Source organism: Alligator mississippiensis, chromosome 10 (assembly GCF_030867095.1).
Source record: "Alligator mississippiensis isolate rAllMis1 chromosome 10, rAllMis1, whole genome shotgun sequence".
Taxonomy (NCBI): Eukaryota; Metazoa; Chordata; order Crocodylia; family Alligatoridae; genus Alligator; species Alligator mississippiensis.
In genome coordinates, this window is record NC_081833.1 from 2440084 (window position 1) to 2461635 (window position 21552).

Here is a 21552-nt window from a genome sequence, read left to right on the forward strand (position 1 = left end):
AATTAAAGGGGACCTGTTTATCTCATATTCCCACACCAGGGAAACTCTCACTGCCATAAGTTTTCTTCAATTACTTTGCCACCATACACTGAATCTTTTTAGAGATTAACCACTTTGCTTGCCTAACCTGCTCCACAATCTCCCCTGCAAAACCGTGGGAAATGCTTTATACTGCCACAAAGTGAGATTCTCACAAACAAAAGCCAACAACATCAAACACTGTTATTGCCATGTGGCAGGCCCAGCAGGGCAGGAGGAAAGAGCGGCCTGCTTACCCATGTACAGATGGTCTTCGCTGGGGTCATCTAGCACCTGCCAACACAAGTTAAAAGGAATAGAAATGACTCCATGTGGGGGAGAAGCAATGTGCATTTCCACAGGCCCATATCCTTGTTATATTATGCCCACCACAAAATACTGCATATAATGCATCAGCCACAGGGATAAAAGCCCCAAATTAACACCTAAGGCTTACATCCATCCAACATGTATCAGACGGTATGTATGATGCGTCAGAGGCACACAGCGTGTGTGAGCCCCAATACACAGTGACGAGTCAGCAGCCACCTCAGACTTCATGGCTGTCTCTATAATAAACACTGCAGCCAGGTAACCTCAACATCACTGGGGACAGAACATGGCTCATCTTGCTCTAAGATGCGAGGTCCTTACTGCTTGAGGTAAGAGGGAAGTCTCTGTTAGTGATAAATGCAGAGCATGATTCAGTTCAGAACTTCTGGCTCTATGTGGCAGAGAACTGTGATGTAACCACAGGCAGTGCAGAGACTACTTTACTGTTTGATGCCTGTTTATAAATGGATAGATAGGAATAAAACAGAATGAGGCAGGTTATGAAGAAATAAAGTAAAACGAGTTTTGCCTTGTGGATGCCAGTTTAATTACACTTCAAATAAAGCTTAGGAAGTCTCCATTTCTTTAATGGCCAGGTCAGCAGCTCCAATTTTAGAAGTGGTGCATTTCTCACAGCCATTGTCTTTTCGAAACTCCGCTATTTTAATTTCAAATGTACCTCTGAACTCTGCTAATCACATTATTCTCCATTCTCAAGGGAAAAAGATGTAGCTGGAACACAAGGCAATAATACTTCCCGTATGGTTAAATATTTCTCTCTGGTAAACCAGCTAATTTAAGTCCGCACATTCTTCAATGTTGATATTTTTGGCATGGACAGTTTTAGCCAGCCAATATGGCTTTTTTGGAGACAAATGTCAAATGTAGCATTGGGTTTATTGAAACTTCTCTAATTCATCTCTAAAGGATGAAGCATAAAAAGAACCAAACTGGAAAAAACACAAGAGTCAAAAAAATCCTCTGAGGGGCTGGGGCATGCTACAGTTCTACATCAGATGCAGAAAGAGCAAACTGGGGCATGTGGATGATTCAGCAACTCAGAATGAAATTTCATGCGAGATGCTTGGGAATGTGGCCTTGAAAGACTATTTACAATCACATCTAGCTTCCTGCAGGTTCTGTGATAAAGAGCCTGGAGGGTTCCTTGTGATGCTGAGTATGCAGACCAGCACAGACTCCTGTACTGCATCACATATGGGGATGAATGGAAATGCTTCTGTCTTTGGGCCTCATCCTGAAAGTTGCTAAGTGCCCTCAACTCCTATTCAAGTCAATGGGTTGCAGGTGCTTGGCACTGCATAGGAAGTACTTGAGCCCTGGGTGTGCAGACGGACTGCTTCAGGACTCTGGAACATGGTTAGGATCCACGACACTTCATTCACACGAGTAGGAAATAGATCTTTTCCTGCCTCCCTACAACAAACAAACAAGAGCAGTGCCTTGGAGCTTGCGCGAGGTCTTTCATTCTTGCTTCATCAGGGCCCTTGGAAATGCCATTTCCTTCCTCCCTGAAATGCTCTCACCCTTTTAAAATTCCCCAGTAAGTTTTGCAGTCAAGGTGACAAGAGAAAGGAAGTGATTTCCTCAAAAGTCACCCTTCAAAATGAGAAGGGAAACAAGCGTCTGAGATCTGGGAATTGCCAAAGAGAAAGCCCTGTAAGTCTTCCTCAACTACACCCATGCAACTTTCCTCTGCTCTTTCCAGATCAGAGAAGAATGTGTGCCTCTTGGCACAGAAGCCCTTTTATTCTTGGCTCCCAAGCACAGCTGGACTGCATGCCCACTAGGTGTGTTCAGGAAACAGGCTGCAGATGCAACACTGAAAAGCAATTCCATGTACCTCTGCAAACAAAGCACAGCTGTTGCTTGTGCCAAGCTAAATGAATGCTCTGAATAAGCATTACTGAGCTTAAGATCCAGCCCCTCAGCCACACAGGAGAGCTGTGCCTTGGAAGGATGCTTGGGATGACAAACCATCAGTCACAGTGCACTCGATTCCCATGATTAACACTACCTGCCCCTGGCACGCACTGAAAGCAGAGTCACAAATGAACGTCTGTACTGGTCTCACCTCCACCAGCTTCACCACGTTTGGGTGATCCAGCTTCTTCAAGATGGCAATCTCTTGGTACACCTGTTCAATTGGCCCTTTTGGTTGGGAACAGCCTTCAGGTATGGCTCTGGCTCCCCGAGGAGGTGGGCGGCCTGTTTAAAAGTGTAAAGGTAGGTGAGCACAAAGCACAACTAATGTGGCTGAGCCAAGATGTCGTCTCATCAGTGGTTGCAGCATGAAAGCCCCGATGCCCTGAACTGCAGGGAGGTCACTGCTCCTACTGACTCCTCTGGGGGTGCCAGGTGCTATGCATCTTTCAACACCAGGCCCAGAAGCATGAATCTGAATGGCCCTGGTGAACAGCAGTGTACACTAATGAGGCTCACTTAAAGAAAAAAAAATTGCTGCTTAATACATTCCATTATCAAGGACCTGAACATGACAAATACTGTCACCCAAGTGTAAGGTGCGAGGGCCACACTACAGGTTAGTGCACGATGCACAGATCAAAATTCTAGCCCTTCCCTTTTGGCAGGAGAACTTGTCAGCAGAGGCCATCAGAGCCACTGACCCAGTTCTGCTCTGACTTGTACTCTGCAGTGCCCTGTTATAGGACAGAAAAAGAAATCAAGGCATGGCAGAGTTAAGTGACTTGCCCAAGGTCGCACAGAGTCCGTGTTAGAGCCTAGTTCTCCTGCTTCCCATGCTAGTGCTGTAGCCCTCCAGCTGTCTCTCCTCCAGGACACCAGCCCCCGCCCCAAACCTGAGACACACTCAAACCCAGCAGTGACACCAGGCACACAGCGACTAGAACAGCCAACTTGTATGTTGGATAACTGCTGTCAGAGTCTGTGCAGCCAGATGCTCCCACCTCACTGTGACAGCCCACAGCTGAGCAGCAGCAAACCTTGCCAGGTCTCCACATGCCACGCATCACTTACGTGGGAATCCTGCTTGTCTCATCAGCTTCTTTTTGGAAAGAACTTTCATTGCCTGCAAGACAATTCAGATGTAAATGATGCCAAGTCCTGCAGGTGTATGAGATGAATACCTTGCTCAGGAGCAGACACTGGACCCATAGCCAGAGCAAGCAGGCCTTGTGCATGAGATGGGAAAGAAGCAACACACCTCGACCTACAGGGCACAGCAGTCTTTTGGACCCATCTTGGAAAAGAAAGAGGAAGCCCATTCTCACATATATGAAACCCCAAGTCCAGGGCAGCATCTCTCCCCCTCTCTCTCTGTCTCCAGGCTTCTTTTCCCAACACCACCTAACAGCTCCCCGTCCTGTGCTTATCCTTCCCCACAATTCCAAGCCTCTCCCCCGCTTGTCCTCCTCCTTCCTTCTCTAGCTTCACCCACCCAAGGTCTTAATTCCACAAGGGCAGCAAAGCCTGAAGGCTAATCTTGCTCCTTCTCTGGTGCCCTTGCCCTCCCATGATTTGCTAGCCAGCTAATGCTCGCTCTTTCCTCTGAAAAAACCTGATGCAGGAGCCCAAGATGTAAGGGAAAGTATTTTTCAATCACCAGTTCAGGGTAGCAGGGAAGGAGTCTCAGCTACCAAGCCACTGCCTACCCCATTGTTGGGGAAGAGAAGAATTTCTAGCAGCATTGTGAGGTTTGGATTTTTTCTTTAAATCAAGTAGTACTAAAGAGCTGGAAGGTGGTTGGTAGATCAGCCAGCCTGCAATATCAGAGACTACCTAGACCCTGGAAGGGGGAGGAGGCTTGTCTGCTGCTCCAGCCACCAGACGATCAATACCAATGTTACTCACATAGTAGGTGTTGTCATCTTCATTGTACGCGAGTTTCACGACCCCATAGGAGCCCTACGGAAACACACGAACCACAGGTTACTGCCAGGGATTGGCCGAGAAAAAGTACATCTGCCACTCTGGACCCCATGACCAGCAGCATATAAACTGATCTGTGGATTCCTTTACAAGCCACAGATTAGCCAGAACTGCGGGGCTCCTCCCTCTGCTCTCACAGCACTGACACGCCGGACACGGTATCCTTCTAACACCGGGACCTAACAGGGTTCAGAAAAATAAATGCTCCCCCAACCCAGTTGGGGCCTCACCCACCAAGTTTATGGTACAGAATACCCACCTTTCCGATTTCGTCTTTCAGCTTATACTGATTAAGCTGCACGCAGTCCTATGAGGGGAGGAAGAAAGAACAAGGTTGAACGAGCGGTAGATGCAAACAATCGCGTGTTTATTTGTTCCGTTTGTTGCACAGGTAAAAGGAATGTATAATTCATAAACAAAGCGCTGGAAAAGGCTCTAGACATCAGAAGCACCATTAGAGTCAATTAACTGGAGAGAGAGAAAACAAATCGTGAAACAGTAACAGCCTCTTAAGTCACAGACACAATGTTCTTTAGACAATAAATGTCATCTTTTACTATGCAGATGACTGTGCTTGTTTGGTAATGTAAATCCATTCAGATTGTAGCTATAATGTTTGATTTCATTAGCAATAAATGACAGACATTTGCTGAGATTTGGCATCACTACACATGGCTAATTACAGGCATTCAAGTTATTGCACTCAATAACATTGCCTCACATGAAATGTGCACATAAAGATCAGTCGCTGGAATTAACTGGCTATAGACCTATTGGAGTGCAGCAGGGCTTGTAGGCAGTGGAAAGTTTAGTCCTTACTCAACAGCCAGTGACCAACCTCCACATACTTTTATTATGCCTAAAGCACTGTCTAGCTGTAGATGTTTGCGGCCTGTTCTGCATTAGAGATGACAGGTTCTGGGCACACAAACAGCTCACGCCCTTATCTTTCAAAAAAGCTTTTTTTTACTTCATGTTTCTCATGCAGTGGGCAGAAGACAGCATCCACCCACTTCTAAACCTTGTTCAAAAAACTGCAGGCTCCTCGTTTTGTTGCTTTTTTGCCATCAGCAGCAACTAGTAAATTGTAGGGGAGAACCCCAGGCTAGTGACCTGATAATGAATAACTCCTCAAGGGTTATAACCCCCAAGGGACCCTTCTTTGCAAACCCTTCCTCTGGAGGCAGGATCATGCAAGGGGCTGAGAAATTCATTTAGTCCTAACTCACATCAGTAACGAAACTCCCGTTAAGTGGGGTTGGATGAGGCCTTTTATTTTATGAGGAGCTCTGGGGAATCAGCACCTTGCAAGATCGGGCTCTTATCACATCACAATGCCACATCTGTGCACAGATGAACACTTTTGAGAGGACATGACTCCTCTTTGCTACCTCAGGTGTAAGAAGAAGGACCCCTGACACCCATCAGGTTGTTGTTACTTAAGAAGGGTCCCTGTTTTCTCAGATTAACCACACATTTTCCATCCACTGCAGAACACATGTGGAGGTTTCATGCCAAAAGATGAGCATCATAAATACAAGCACATCTTCCTCCTTTCAAACACATAATGAGGAAAGAATGGGTTGGAGGTATTAATTCCGCCCACCTCTCTTTTAATCAGCTGCTGTTGTTGGAGATCACAGAACTCCCTACCCAGCTTCCCAAAGAGTGTCTCATTTCCCATTATTTACCTTCCTGCCCCAGCCCCTGTGAGCTGTGATAAATACTGCTGGGCTCCATTAGCAGAGTCACTCAGCCGGACAAAGCAGCCTCTCTCTTGGGGGATTTAAAACAGACATACCAGGTTCTCCCATCATCAAGGTAAAGAAGTTGCAGTGCCCATCACAGCTATTACATTCACTGCTGTTGCAGCCAGACAGGCTTTTAAATGGCATGATTTCAGACTAAACCTGGCAGCCAGGAAGTCCCAAGTTCTAAGCCAAGCTGGAATCTGCCTGCCTTGTGGCAATCTATGGACTTAACTCCACAGCCCCCGTGTCCACAGAGTAGTACAGAGTTCAAGGATGAAAGGGTCTACCCTGCTGCCTCAGTTTCCCCACCTATAAAATGGGAGCAATATTTATTTCACAAGTCTTCTGAGGAATAAACACGCTTTGAAAAATGGAGGACACTACCTACTTATTTAATAACCAGTCACTGTTCCATGACAACAGCTTGCCAAGTGCTGCAAGGGACCAATATCATGCATACTTATGCATGTGAGTGCTCATATTGCTCACATGAGTAAGCAGTTGCTCACACACCTAAGAGTTCACAGGACCAGGTCCTTAAATACAAAACCATCAGTCAGGGGTCATGCAACTTCTCTGGTTCTGTTTGGGGACCCTGGGAGGATTTGAAAACCAGCACATGGGGAGCCATGCAGATTTCTAGCTGGGAAACCAACAAGAAGGTCAGGTTGTCTATGCCCAGAAGGGGAGGACAAACGCAAGCTCAATGAAACAGGCACATGGAACAGACATCAGAATACAGAAAACAGGACCCCCAAATGGTGAGCCCCCAACAGTCATTCACGCACTCCCCTTGCTAGCAACTACCTTTAATGACAGGAAAATACTGCAGCATAGAGATGAACCATGCAAGAATAAAAGGCTGCATCAAAAGCAACAGGTTAAAAGAATCCAGAGCTCAGGAGACAGTAGAGTAAGGCCAATATTCATGGAAACTATACACGCATCACAGGAGTGCAGAGTCTGTGATGCACACAGGTCCAACCCTCTTCCCCACACCTTACCTGCAAGCCTGTGATAGAAACTCTGTTGGATTCCACTGTGGGCCTCCGCGGCAGCCGAGGAGACGAATGTGGAGACGTGACTGGAGAATAAGGGAGTGATGGGTAAATGTATCGCTCGTTCACGTCTATGTTACTCCCGGGAGACTGTGCTGACTGGGACCTTTCCTGGAGAGAGAGTTTTCGACTGGAAAAATTTAGCTTGACTTGCGCCTCCCTCATCTCATCTAGTGGGCCCCCGCCAGTGCTGGGGACGGTCTTCTCTTCAAGCCCAATGCTGTCAGACATGATCGTATCCTCTCCGCAGTGCTCCATGTGCTCATCTTCCTCCAGTCCCTCCTGTCTGTCAAGTCCCTGCTCCTCGCTCATGGCACCTGTTGAATCATACTCTGATACCACGATGAAGGACTCCATACCGAAGCAGTCAGTGTTCAATGATGACACAGAGTACAGAACATCAGGCGCCTTGCTGCGCAGTCCATCGTAACAAATGGGCCACTCAGCGGCAGCTCTGCTGGGGATGCATGATGGCATGATGCACTTGCCAGCTTCATCCCTACGGCTGGTGCAGCTCCATCAGAGAGGCTAAGCTAAGAGCATAACAAACAGTTAGTGGCAACACACTGCAGCAACCCATGTCCTGCTCGTGGGCTGCTTTAAAGACAAGAGCTAACTTTGTCCTGGATGCATTGTTGAGCTCATTGCTCCACTGAAAGTTAGGAATTCTTCTGACATCCATAGGGAATTAGTCATTACCCCTCTCTAGAGTACCAAGATGCTGGCAATTCAGCAGCCAGCAGTCTACGCAGTTCTGTAGCGATCTGATTCATTCCAGTCCATGTTAGCAGAGATGGGGCCGGACCAAACCTCAGGTTCTGGTTCTGGATCGAGACCCAGCTCTGTAACACGATGCATGCACATGAAACCTAGCAAGGTTCAGGTTGTGAACTCTGTTTCAAACCCACATCCTGCACTGTCTGGATCTGAGTTTTCCCTTTTGCCTCTGCAAGAGAGCATGAAGCTCAGATCCAGGAGTTTACAATCCAAGGCAGAGAGACCAACAAGCACAAAATCAAGAATTGACCAGGATGGACAAGGGTTCTGAGCAACAAGCCTGCAGCTGCCCAAGGAGCTACTCAGTCTGATGCTTGTGCTTTGAACAGAAGGAGACCGTATGGAGTGAAGGTCACTTGGGGTCACTAAAACTCCCATGGCCTCTGTGTAACAGTAGCAGCGGTAATCCCTGCATCCTGGCCCAATTGTGATGCAGGCGAGATTTACAGTCCATCTGCCTAAATACCCCTTACATTTCCAGTCGCACATACTGCTCTTCTTAACATACTCCGCATGGTGTTGCACAATCCTGAAATACTGATTCAGGCTAACAAATGGTTTCCTCTCAGTGGCCAGTGACATAAACTGTGTGTTCCTTACCAGTCACAGAGGCCCTGGAAGACTTCACATCTGCAAAGTGCTTTGTGAGTCTGGGATATGAAATACAAAATGCTCTAGCAGTTTGTACGGGGTTTTTAACTTCTTTTGACCTTCCACTGTTAACACTAAAGTTGTGAAGCTACAACAAGGCCAGCCCTGTATGGGAATCTCTCGTGCAACCAACCCCCAGCATCTAGAATAGGGATTGCTTAGCAGGTAGCATTCCTGCCCTACAAAAGAAATGCTAGGCAGCAAACTTGCCACCTCCTGTAAAAAAAGCTGTAACATGGACCCGCTCCCATGGAAGTCTGATCATCCCCTTCCCCAAGGATCAGGCCCCCTGTACTCAGGGGTATTCTAGTATCCCTGATATCAACAGCAATCACGTTACAGGGGTTCTCCAGTGCTAGCGGAAGACATCAAGCTCCCCTGTCTTAAGTCTTGACCCCAAAGTCTATTGAAGGTGTGCTCAATTCCTTTGCAAGATCAGGCCCTCAATCAGGCAGAATCCTATTCCTAATTCAACAGGATTTCCCTGCACATAAAAGATCTCCCCGGCCAGAGACAGGATTGGGTCCTAAAGCTGTTCTTAAAACAGCCATTTGCATTATTTCCATTTGCCCTCCATCCATTCTCTAACTGCTTTGTAATTCTCAGTTGGTTTAAATCAGGTTTAACTCAGAGAGAGACAACATAATTGTTAAGTCTCTAAAGCTTGCTTCTAGTTTTCTGAGCAGCCAAGCTTGATGCACATAGTTTGCACAGCTAGCTTGCAAACTGTCTCCATAAAATTAAAAGTTTAATTTTTGCTTGGTTGATGCGGGTCTTTGCAGAGACCCTGTGAAAAACCTAAGTGTCACCCGGACAAGACAACATTCCCCAATCCCTGCAAGCAGCTTGGCTGAGATGACAGGCTGGGAGTTCTAGTTTAGCAGGACTAAAACACGCAGGCAGAAAAATTATTGCTTTCCGCACTGCAACACAATTTTATTTTTAATTTCTAGGTTGACAAGTTGCCACCAGTACAAAAAAACCCAGGAACAATGTTTAGTTTATTTATTTATTTATTGCCATGTTGTTCCCACACCTCACTAAGGCGGCTGCTTAAAATTAGATCTCATCTAAAATTAACATTTCCATTATGTTGTGCCCTCTGGCAGAGCTGTTCTGAATCAATATAGTAGAAATTACATGTCAGATACAAAAAACAAGCACACTCTCCCAAAGTCTTTATAATTGCATAATTGCCATTTTAGACACAGAACATTTGCATAAAATAGACCATTTTCTCTAAAGCTGGAATAGCCCATTGACAAAAAATGCTGCTTTATTTGGCATGTTACAATTAATTGCTTGCAGGTTAAAGGACTAATAAGAAAAAGAAATTAAAATACTGTGAAAGATATAAATACGACCAATTGATAGCAGAAAGGTTAAGCTATTTAAGCTGTGCTATAATTTCCCCCCTACTAAATATATTCCTGGATTGTGCCTTGCTATTCAAAAAATGAAACACTTAATACTCTAGAAACATAGAACGGTTTTTCCCCCTGTCCAACAGGGAGTCCATTATTCACGAGTGCTCAGTAGGACACGGCTGTTCGGCTCAGAGCAAAGTTGCACTGATCACTCTACTTTACCAATGAGTTTCTGGGCCTCGGTTCATAGAGCTGGAGCCAGGAGGACACCAGCTTTAGCAGCTGCTACATTCATATTGGGGCACTGAGGTGTGATGGGACCATGGATGCATATGGTGCAACAGCTGATGAGTGGGAGGGAACTGGGCAAAGATGCCCCTGAAAATTAAAAAAAAAAAAAATATTTTAAAGCCCACATGGAAGACAGCAAAGCAGTAAACTGGGCTGCTCCAATGTATGGTGGATCCAGAGGCTGCTCTGCAGAGGCGGGCGAGAGGCCTATTTTTCCCTTTAACCACAAAACTTCATTTTTGTGCAAACAAAATTTCGAGCACAAGATGACAAACAAAGCACAGAAACAGAACTGCGTCCACAACACATAAGGACAAAGCCTGGAAGCCAGAGCCAGGGCCCCAATCCCACAAAGGGCTATGAGCTGTCAACTGCCAGAGGCTTTGCTAGGGATGTTCAGCTTCTTGAAAGAGGAGAACCCCCAGGAGGGTTTAATCCTGCTGTCACTGAAATTGTTGGCAACACCAGTGCGGGAGCCAGCTCTGGGTTGTATGCTGGGTGCAGCAAGTCCACGGGACAGAAGCAATGGGACGCACTAGCGAGTGACCCAGGAGTCGAGTCCGTTAGCACTGCACAAGCTCATTCTAGTGCATTCCCGGGAGGGCAGCAAAAACCCAAACAAAACAACAAACCAGCCAGCTCCTAAAGGCTGGCTGCCATGTGCTAGAGCCCTTTGGAGGCCAGGCCAGCTGGTGGATATAAATAACTTCCCATTAATCAGGAACGTTCCCAAAGTGCTGGGGCCCAGGACCCTCACCCTGCTCCCTCTAGAAACCGCACCAGAAAAGGATGCCCCTTGGCACCTGTCATTCGTGGAATGGAGCTGATCCATCTGTGCAAGAAGTGGAAAGCATTTCTGCCCTCAGTGCGGACCATTGCAAAGGCCAGAGTGCAGGAGGGACTTTCTAGCACCGGAGTGCGTGCGCACTAGCTGGTCACTCTCCACTGCCTGGAACAGCATCAAGAGTATTGAAACCCAGACCCGTGCGCGTATGCCACCACACTGGGGGCTTGAGCTCACCAGACACCCAGCTTGCTCTCTGCCTACTGAAAATTGTCTCCAGTCCTTTGCAAAGGTACATGGCAAAGGCAGAGGGAATTTATCCTAGCACCTAGGACCTGTATATTTAAGCAGCGGGAAGGGATGTATGGCTGAGTAGTGTGGCTGGTGCTCCCTGAGCAGAGGGAGGCAGTTAGTCTACAGGGTGCATCTCTACCCTGCCTTCTGCCCGGCTTCAGACTAACATGGTTAACTGAATCAGTATTGCATAAGCTTGCGTGAGCCTGAGCTCACTTCATCAGGTGCTGTGAAAGGACGTGCACTGAGCAGTCTATCAAAGAGAGAAAAAGCAATTTGATTACAAAAGACAGGGAGCGAGGGGAGCTCCCTCTCCCCTGCCCCGGGGGCTGCTGACCAGAGTAAACCCACAGAAGAGCTGTACCTGAAGCCCCGTACGCTAAACCCTGCGCAGGGGAAGAGAGTCTACTCCTGACAGACCAGGCAGAGGAAATGCAGAGCTGTCTGAGGTTAATGCTGATGATGCAAGTTTTTTACTACTGGGCATTTAAAAAAAACTCTGAGCTGCTTCACACGTGTGTCTGGCCCCTGCCAGCATTTTACAGCACTAAAAAGCATGGCTCTGAAAGTGCTCTGTGCTCAGACTTACCTCTTCAGCAGCCAGGGAGCATGCAACATTCATCCGCCGTACAAAGTTAATACGGCCTCACCCATAATTCTTCATATTCACATTACAATCTCCCTTTCTGACCCCTCCCCAAAAAAACCATGGTGGCTGCGAAGAGGTGAACTTTTCAGGGCAAATCCTGTGCCAGAGTGAAATTAAGATACAAAGTATCTGTGACACTTCAGAGCAGAGTGGCCAGGGAACCAGAGTTAATTGACCTGAGAAAGATAAACATAACAAGGCTGATTAATGCAAGCAGGCTTCCTGTGGCTCTGTGAACTGGTGAAAGGTCATCCTCCATACACCCCTCTTTGGGGGAAGGACCATGTCACTTGAAAGAGGCAGTGTCGCGAGAGAAAAATCCAAGAGATTTCCTTGCTAGCAGTTTTCTGAAAGCATTGGAGGCTGGGAACGGGGGTAACAAAAGCAGTCTTAAATGAAGCAATGTCCACACTAGACAGAAAGTTAGGCCAGCCATCTCTCTCTCTCTCACACATGCAGAGCTAGCCACCCACACAGCAATATTCCACAGGCCAGTTGCATTTTGAGAAGAGCTAATCATACGGGAATGTGGAAGATCTCTAATGATAATGCAGTCTGTTTTTCCTTTAATAAGCATATGGGGAATCTGAGGAGGAGGATAGAAACTGAATCAGCTGCAGAAAAAGTGCAAGCGCTTGACTGGAAGAAATTACTTTGAGTAGGAAAATACATCTCTTTGGCTCTCTGTTCTTGCCAGTGCCTCATCATCCCAGAAGCTGCACATATGTCAAATATTGGCACATTCTGGTGTTGGTTCAAAGGCTCTTTCAAGTATTCCAATAAGCCACCTTGTTTAAAAACCACACATGCAAAATCCACGAGAAGCAGGACAGCCCTGGATAGAGAAAGGATTTATTGGCATATAATTTGCCCATTGGCTGCTCTCCATATATAAACCTTACCCACTGCAGTAAGATCATCAGAGAGAATCCGCTGCACATCCAGTATGGATAATATTAAAATTAAGGAGTTATGTGTAACACTCATTCAAAATCTACACTGTTCAATAAAGCGGGATGGAAGTGAGAGCGAGGATACTCGCACGCTATTGCAATCTCTCTCTTTCACATACAAAAATTACTTTCCAAGGCACTGAAATGCAGCCAGGTCAGGAGCAGAACATGGCACTGACTGACAGCATGCAGAATAACTACCCAATATTTGATGACAGCAAGGAAACAGCCCTTTTGAAATGTACTTCCTTATGATGCTGCACCAGTCAACATGGTAGCTGAGCATTCTCCAGCATTAGAGCACACAAAACCAAACCTGCAGCATTGGAGGGCGACAATTCATCCCCCAAACATTCAGAACGTACATGTCTCCTGGGAACACTGCAGCCCTGGGCACATGGGTTTTAAAGGATCAGAACGTGGTCAGAGTTTATAGGCACTGCAGAGGTTATGAAGCCAACAAGCTGAGAATGGAGCTGGCGCCGTGGAAAAGAGAAGCTTTCTACATGCACTTACAAACACTCGGAGCTGTATTTGCAGCTAGTGATATCCGAGGTGCACCCCAACAGAGTTGCCTTCATGTTAGCTAGCACTTGAGCACTTCAAGGGAGTGTGCACCTGCCTCATCTTTAGCCCAACTGTCCTGAGCTTAGGTGCTGATGAAGGGGTCTGGGAGGGAAGGGCTGATGTTATTAATTTACACTTGCCTCCCCCAAGATGCTTTTCTGACTCATTAAATGGAATTTCTCTACAAGGCTTAGTTTATTCTAGCTTCACATGTTTCTTAACATGGTGCTCAAGAAGTGTAGACAGTAACAGCACCACTGAGAGCCAGTCGGTTCCCTCCCACACATTCAGTCCTGACCGATGGAAACTTCTGTGGTGTCTCTTCTCCCACCCGGCTCCTGCTCTTTGTTGGAAGCGCTAGGCACTGTACAAGCCAAGGTTACACCTCCCGCCCTAAGAGACAAGACCAGGAGGAAAATCAAGTCAGACACACAACACATAGACAATGATTTAATTCTAGCTACAGCAGCCCTGCTGTTCTGGTCCTGTGCTTTTTTAGGGTCTGTAAAATGAGAGCAATCAGGGACTCCATAAATCCTGCACTTAATTCAGCCAGGATTTAAATGCTGGCCCCAGAAGTGAAAGCCAAGCACATTGCCCCATCAGCTCACTTTGCTCTCCCTTCACAGTCTTCACTAGCACAACTAACTACCTCTCCCTTCACAACCTTGAGCTTCTAGGCAGTTTTTCATTTCTTGATTTCTGTCTAAAGAACAAGTGTCAGAAAGACAGCAGAGAGTGCTGTGTCTGTTGGATGCTTTCACTCCCACCACTACCTGGCCCCTTTTGGCAGCATTCAGAGTGATGCCAAGGATTCAAGGACTCGAACCCATCCCAGCATGAGACCAAAGTTGTGGTGGTATCATGACAGCCTGGACTGCTGCTGCTGATCCCAGACCTGGCCTGGAGACAAGCAGAGGAGTCCAAGCTCCAGTACTGCCAGACTAGCAATAAGCTAGGATAGAAAGCTGACAGGCTAAGGGTTTGTCTACAGCACCTCCACAGCACACTCAGAAACCCGACTTCCAAAAATGGCATGAGCTCCTGTACTCCGTGCAGTGATAGCTAAGGCTCCCCTCATTGAAAGAAATGACAACCTAGTGGTTACAGCCCAGGGCTGGCTCTAACAAGCATGTTTAGCCCTGCAAAGGATGTTCACCTCTTTGACCACAGGCAAGTCACTTCCCCTCTCTGTACCTCAGGCAGCACCAAGAGACCTGCTAAATGATGTGGGCACCATAATGCTGTGCACTCACCCTACACACACCCAAAAGACAGTCCCCTATGTTAGCGTAGAGGTGAGTTGTAAGGTTAGGCTCACCAATGTTTGTAACATATTTCAAGACCCTGGCTTGAAACACATTTAATAAGTGCAAAGACTGATTCATGCTTATTTCTGGACTCTGGTTTTGTCGATCTGAACAGGTCCTTGACCCATAATACCTAATAGCAAATAAAAGCCTGCAATATTATACTCGCCACTTAAAAATCTACCTGAGAACAATGGGAACCAGCTGGTTTGTTTTACCAGGAAGTGAAGAGTCATGAGTTCACTTTGTGATAAAAGGTCACATTCGTGCCAAGAACAAGCTGATGAAACATCACCTGTAACAATGGTGGCATTGACCACACATTAAATAGACCCACAGAAAATAGAAGTAGTGTATAGAGACCGCATTGATAACAGACTTTCCAAGGAAACCGTCCTCCACTGCACTACAGTCGCCGTGGCCCAGATAAGACAGAACGGTGACAGAGGCCACCTGAGCCCTGCCAGCTGCAACTCTGCCACTGCTTCTCCACTGAGCCCGTAAGACTGCATTAGCCAGGGAGAGCTGTTCTCAAATGCTTTTTGTTGACTGCAGAGGCTCTTGTCATGTTCTATTGCATGGGTAGAGCATAAAGGAAGAGTCTGAAAGTCAGATCAGGTGGGAGTTTATAGAAATTGTAAATGCCAGAGAACTGACCAGCAGATTCCCAGAGAAGTAACAAAAAATATTAAATCTTTACAAAAACATCAAGAATCTTATGGGCAAAAATGTTGGAGTTTTTGCTTCAAGGAAAGCCACAGGCAATACAATACTATGAAGCATTCACAAAAGCGGCCTGTAATCAAAGCCTGCATCCAGATACCTCAGCCCTCTGTACAGCCAGGCATTTAGTCACATCAACAATCCCACTGATCTAATGCCACTCCTCGTCTTAGAATTAAGCACATGCTTAAGTGTTTGCTAACCGGGACTTATGGGTTATAAGGTGTTCAGCATCTTGAACTCCTACCCAAGTTCGTTGCTGTGTTTTGGTTAATTTCCAAAAAAAGAAAACATGGAGCTCACAGAAACCGTGACATCTTCAGACCAAACCACCTGTCTCTCCTGATGAGCTAACCTGGTGAAAGAACCAAGAGGATTTTTCAAGTCCAAAAATGTTTTAAATGCGTTTTATTGGAGCAGCAGCCAGCTTGAACTTGGCAAAAGCAAGCAGCACTTTACCGTCATAAAACAAAGAGTCTGAAAAAAACTCTGCATTAGTTTGATCACCTGTCAACTGAAGGAGAAGAGAGGCCACAGATACTTGTGTAAACAGCCTTGACTACTGTGCTTTAAGTTCCAAGTACCAGTGCTTTTCAGATGAATATCTTTCTTAGATATCCGTGCACATGAATTGCTTGTAATTATGTTCTCTCCTTCCACTGCTTGCCAGCCGAAAGGAATCCTCCCAAGTTTCCTTGAAATAGCAGCTCTAATGAACTCTGCCTGCTAGTTACGACAGGAAGGATGCACTGTGTACAAATGCCACTTAAGGCACGATGCAGAACCAGGCTGAAAACAAAGCCAAGCCAAGCCCAATGCCCCGAACTCCTTCCTTTCCTTTTTTGTGTGCTTGCGACCAGGTATTTAGCAGAATTTGCAGATTCACTGGAATCTGATACAGCCACACCATAAGCACTTCTACGGCAGCCTCAAACTTGTCATCTTTGGGCTGTCAAATGCACAACTTAGTGCCCGCACCATGCCGGCTCCCCCCCGCCCCAAATTCTTTGAAACATTGGGTAAAAGCTGCATTCCCAGATTGGACAAGAGACTCTCAGAGCTATGTTGCAACACTTTTCAGACCCACGATGGCTAGATGAGTAGAGCTTCACCCCTGGGATACCGGCCGGCAGAAATGCAGCCAGCTGGGGAGAAGGGCTCATATTAAGGTAGCAAAGGCTCAAATGGGGATTGTGCTAGGTCCTCTACAAGTCAAGAGGAGAAACACTCTCAGACCTCAGCCTACCCAATGTGAAAGGAGCTTGGCAGGGCTCTGCTCCGCTCCAGATAGACTGGGTTTATAACTAGGAGCAGTGCCTAAAAAAATCCTCCTCCCGGCTTGCTTATAGTCCCAGCAAAAAGCCCAGGACAGAACAGACCTGGGGAACAAACTGCCCATCTCTCACATGCACTCTTTCCACATCAAGCACAGGGCTGCTCCCCACCCGCAGCCCTACACAATGCTCTGTGGTAAGAAGAGCACAAACTCACTGGAACAGTTAATCTAGCACTTTTGACCACTAGTAAATTCACCACCCACCTACACATCTGGGCAGACTACTGCCATACTTGGCTATTCCTGGTTGCCATGCAGCCCAAGCCTACTCACACAGTCCTTGCCTCAGGCTGTTGCTCCTATCTCAGCACAGGATACTCAGCTAAACACTTAAGCCACCTCCTGCAGTTACTGCAAGTCTAGACAGGAAGAGCCCAGAGAGACCAAGCCACAGTTCTCACTTGTTGCTCTCCCAGGCTAGGAAATAAATGGACATCGTTTTGTCAGTAAAGGTGAAACCTGGAAACTTCCATCACACATTAAATACCAGCCTCTTGTAGATCCATCCATGGCAGATGTGAAAGCCCTCTCTGCATCTCTCAACTTCACTAGCTTGAAAAGAAACAAGCAAGAAAGTAGAGAAAAGTGCCTGGGCATAGCACAGACTGTCACATGCTTCCCCTCACAATCCCACAGGAGCCTAGGCATTGCTATTACTCCCACTGATCAAAAAAGCCAAAAAAAAATACACAGAAGCTACAGATGAAGGTGTCACAAGAACTTCATGGTTGAAGAGTTGAATAAAAACAGGAGCCATTCAGATAAACTGAGGGGGTTTATCCCTGCAGGGGGTTGCAAAGAGGCTGGAGCTGGCCTGTTCTCAGTGGGGGCAGGAGACAGAACAAGGAGCAATGGGCTCCAGTTGCAGCAAGGGAGGTTGAGGTTGAATACTGGGAAAAACTCTCTCACTAGGAGGGTGGTGAAGTGCTGGAACAGGTTACCTAAGAGGTGGCAAAATCTCAGTCCTTGGAGGTTTTCAAGGCCTGGCTTAACAAAGCCCTGGCTGGGATGATGTAGTTGGGGCTGATTCTGCTCTGAGCAGGGGGTTGGATTAGATGTGACCTCCAGAGGTCCCTTCAACCCTCATTTTATAGGATTCTAAACCTGCGGCTGCAGGGAGCAAAAGAAAGGACTGTGTCCCCTTACTTGCATCACAGAACAGCAATGCTGCACCAGCCGGTCACGTCGGGGTACTAGCACGTCCTGACTGCTTGCTGAATTCCTGGGAGACATAACCCCCCTGACAGAGCGTGCAATGGTGGTGAGAAGCTGTGAAGCAGTGCAACCAGAAGCATAAGGCAGTAGTTCCATCTACAGAACAAAGTAATGAGAGAGATCTAATTTCAGGTCCACACAGAGCCCAGAGTTATGTTTGCCTTTCCTATTCTCTGGATGTATAAAAACCCCACAAACCAACAGGCTCAGCAATTTTTACCTACCATCTTGAAAGTCACTTTCTGCCTGCAACTCCTTCAGCTGTTTAAAGGGATGCCATTAGGTCAGAACTGACCAACCAGGTAAAGTAAAAAGAGTAAAAACAAAGAACCCCCCCCCCCCCAACCAACCAACCAACCAACCAACCCCTTCATAAAATTTTAAACCAGTGGAAAGAATGCAAAGACTTACTTAAACCTGACAGAAATACCGAGAGTCCGTCTCCCCCAGCAGCATGCAGCTCAGTATTTAGATGAGCACAGAAGAGAACCAGCAAAGACTTGAAAGGGAAGTGAAAATGGATCTCTCTAATTTCACTGTTGAAGCTGAGACAGTTATGTGCACGTCAGGCTGGAGAAGCAGACATTATACAGGCTTTATTCTTTAAGGTTCTGAGGAAACCCAGAATCTTGGCATCACGCAGGCTAGTAGTGGGTATTTTTTGTAAGAAGGAAAAAGAGGCCATTCCTCTTCCGGCTAATGGAAGAGAGAGCCCAGATATTTGTCTCTGCCCAGCCATGGCTATCCTGGGTCAGTGGATAGAGTACGACAGGGAAAGATGAAGCCAAGAACCACCCCCACCCCAAACACACACATACCTCCCCAACTTGCCTACTTTGAAGACTAGAGAGCCATCCAAGTGCTGGTCCTGATTAGGAGATGCTGACCAGACTAACCCAGGGTGCAGAGGCCCACGTGGCAGCTGCTGCTGGGGCTGTGCGTGCCCAGCCAGCCAGTGATCCCAAGCACCAGGAGCTGGATAGGATCAGCCCTCACATCTGGCCTCCCACCAGTCAGCTGAGTGACAAGCGCCTGCCACTAGAGCTAAACAATGCCAGGCCAGTTACGGAGCCGCTGCTGAGAGTCCCCTTGCTGGGGAACCTTTGCAGGTCCCTCCCTCCCCTGCTCTAGGGCATCAAGTCTGCATCCCATTCCTTCCCCAGCATGGCCACATCCTTCCTAAGCCACCTTACCGTGCATGACAGCCATCAGCAGCTCAGCCCTGCACAGAGACACTGCTGCAGTTCTGCTTCTCTGTGCCATCGGCACCCTCTTCCCCCCACGCCTCCCAGGAGACCGGTTCTTCCCCCTCCAAAAACATCAACCTCAGCATCAGCTCAGCCCCTGCAACAGCCCTGCTCCTCTCCCTGCCAGCCAAACCCAGGCCTCCTTTGTCTCCTCTCCCTGCTACTTTGGCTCCACGCTCTGCGCTGGGCGGAGAGGCAGCAGCTGGCACCCGCTGCGGTGCCATCCATCACCCGCCCGGCAGGCGCAAGCTGGCAGTGCCCCCTGCTCCCGGGCAACCTGCCCTCACCCTTCCTGGGTGCAGCCCGGCTCCCGTCCGGGGGCGGCAGCCCCGACCCCGGGCAGAGCCGGAGCATACCCTCGAATGCTGCAGCCTTCCCGGCCGGCGGGGCAGGGGCCAGCTGGCTGCACGGCCCCGCGGGGCAGGGGCAGGGGCAGGGGCCGGGGCCAGCCCGGCTTACCTCGCTCGCAGTCGTGCCCGGCGCCGGCCAGCCCCTCCCGGGCTCTCCATCGCGGCGGCGCCCCTCCTCTCCGGCGCGGCCAGATGCTGCCAGCGGTGCTGGATTGGCTGCGCCGGGAGCTTTTCCGGCCCAGAAAGCCCGAGTCAGACTGGCGCGGCCCAGATGTGCGGGCTGCGCAGGCCTCCCCGCCGCCCAGCTCGCTGCTTTCAATTTTGCTGCCGGGCGGCAGTGGCGCGGCGCGGGAAGCCGGAGCATGGTGCTGCTCAGCCCCGCCGCAGCAGGGCCTGGGCTGCACCCCCGCTGCTCTCGGCCGGCAGGGATGGGAGCAAGCGCAGCTTCAAGCCCAGCAAGGCTTAGCCGCTGCACGACTGCGAGGGAGACCGGCAACCCGTGTCCAGCCGCCCGCAGCTGCCACCTGGGGCAACCGGACTGCAGCCACCGAGCATGGAGCAGGGGTTGGGTCCAGCTCCAGGCAGCCCCCGCTGCATCCCGCCTCGCCCCCTCTCAGTGCTCCAAAAGGCCTCTCTGAGACACCCCAGGACCCCCCCCCCCCCCAAAAAAAAGCTCCAGTGTTAGAGCCAGGACACCTGGACGCCAGCCCGCACAGAGCGCTGAGCACCGCAAGTATGGAAGCCTCTGACCCCAACCGCTGGGACCCAGCTCCCAAGCAGCGACATTTGGGAACGGATGAATTGTTACCCAGACCCAGTCTCCCCGAAGTGCCAGAATAGACCATATTTTTAAGAAACAGTTTAGATCTCATCATAGCAGAGCAAAAGTCATGGTAAGAGAGGGACTGGAACAGGGTCCCAGTCCTGCAGATCTCTTCCACCTACAGCTTCTTTGGCCATCAACAGATTTAAAGGCACAAGCATCGTAACCACATACAGTCTCCTGTAGGTCGCTGGAGACTTCAGCAGTGTGCATTCAATGACATTTTGTCACTGGACAGTTGCTTAGTACTTGGCAGCACCTGGTGGCACTTTCTACATGCACTTCACTTTAATGAAACATAATTAAACCTGCTTATGAAAAAGATAATGCCATAAATGCCAAAACACAGATAATATAAAAAGAACAGAGGCAAGATTGTTTTGTACGTTATCAAAATGTTTTAAACACCCTCCCTCTTCCATACACAGTGCTAATTATGCAAAGATTGTCAGCCACAGCTTGGCCCTTGCAATCTCTTGCTTACCTCTCCTGCTGAGGATCTGCTGAAGCTTTATTAAAATGGTTGCAAAGCGCTTCCAAGACCGTCAGATAAAGGGAACTACAAAACAGAGAGTTATTTTGCTAAGGAGCCATCCTTTAAATTATTAAACCAGCCAACAGCAGTTGTTTATGAACTTTTCCTATTTCCATTAGTTTAACTATATCAGGTAATCACATCATAAAATACCCCCTACGACTCCCAAGTCTGGCACCAGCCCTTCATAATGTCCTCTCCCTGCTTTGTTAATTTTAAAAGTTACTTATTTTCTTGTCAAACATTCCCCATTTAAAATAACATTTAGAAGTTGGTTAAACTGTAAAAGATCCAATCAAGTGTCCCAGCGTGAACACCTCATTTGGAAATACAAGTGAGCTTCAGAGTGACTTCCTATGCTGAGCCAACACAGTGTGGCTGCATTAGCTTTGCTTCCAGGCCCCTTCGGAGGCATTGTTTCAGGAGCTTAGACTTTCCCCAATTCCCATGTCACAATACCAGTAATTCAGCTTAGAAGGCAGCCAGGCCAATTTTTATTGCGGCTGTCATATTTTGACAAGGAGCTTTTAACTATTATAGCTGAGAAATCAAACTGACTTATAAAAGCATATACTAGGAGGTGCTCCAACCTG

The 21552-nt window shown here is 47.9% G+C and overlaps 1 protein-coding gene across 5 annotated transcripts in view; it reads right to left on the reverse strand.

The window, feature by feature from the left end:
* Positions 1-20967, reverse strand: part of CAMKK2 (calcium/calmodulin dependent protein kinase kinase 2) — a 37629-nt gene extending 16662 nt beyond the window's left edge. The window contains exons 1-7 of one of the 5 annotated variants that reach the window (XM_019486875.2): positions 20909-20967; positions 7034-7620; positions 4538-4585; positions 4201-4254; positions 3367-3418; positions 2444-2577; positions 276-312 (exon numbers count right to left, since the gene is read on the reverse strand). In XM_019486875.2, coding sequence (XP_019342420.1) covers positions 276-312; positions 2444-2577; positions 3367-3418; positions 4201-4254; positions 4538-4585; positions 7034-7564 — 856 coding nt within the window. In that variant the 5' untranslated portion in view covers positions 7565-7620; positions 20909-20967. Of the gene's footprint in view, positions 1-275; positions 313-2443; positions 2578-3366; positions 3419-4200; positions 4255-4537; positions 4586-7033; positions 7621-19197; positions 19296-19607; positions 19631-19710; positions 19930-20908 lie in introns of those variants that run through there. The other 4 variants (XM_014594775.3, XM_006272838.4, XM_019486876.2 and 1 more) reach the window with 4 other exon arrangements.
* Positions 20968-21552: the final 585 nt, after the last annotated feature.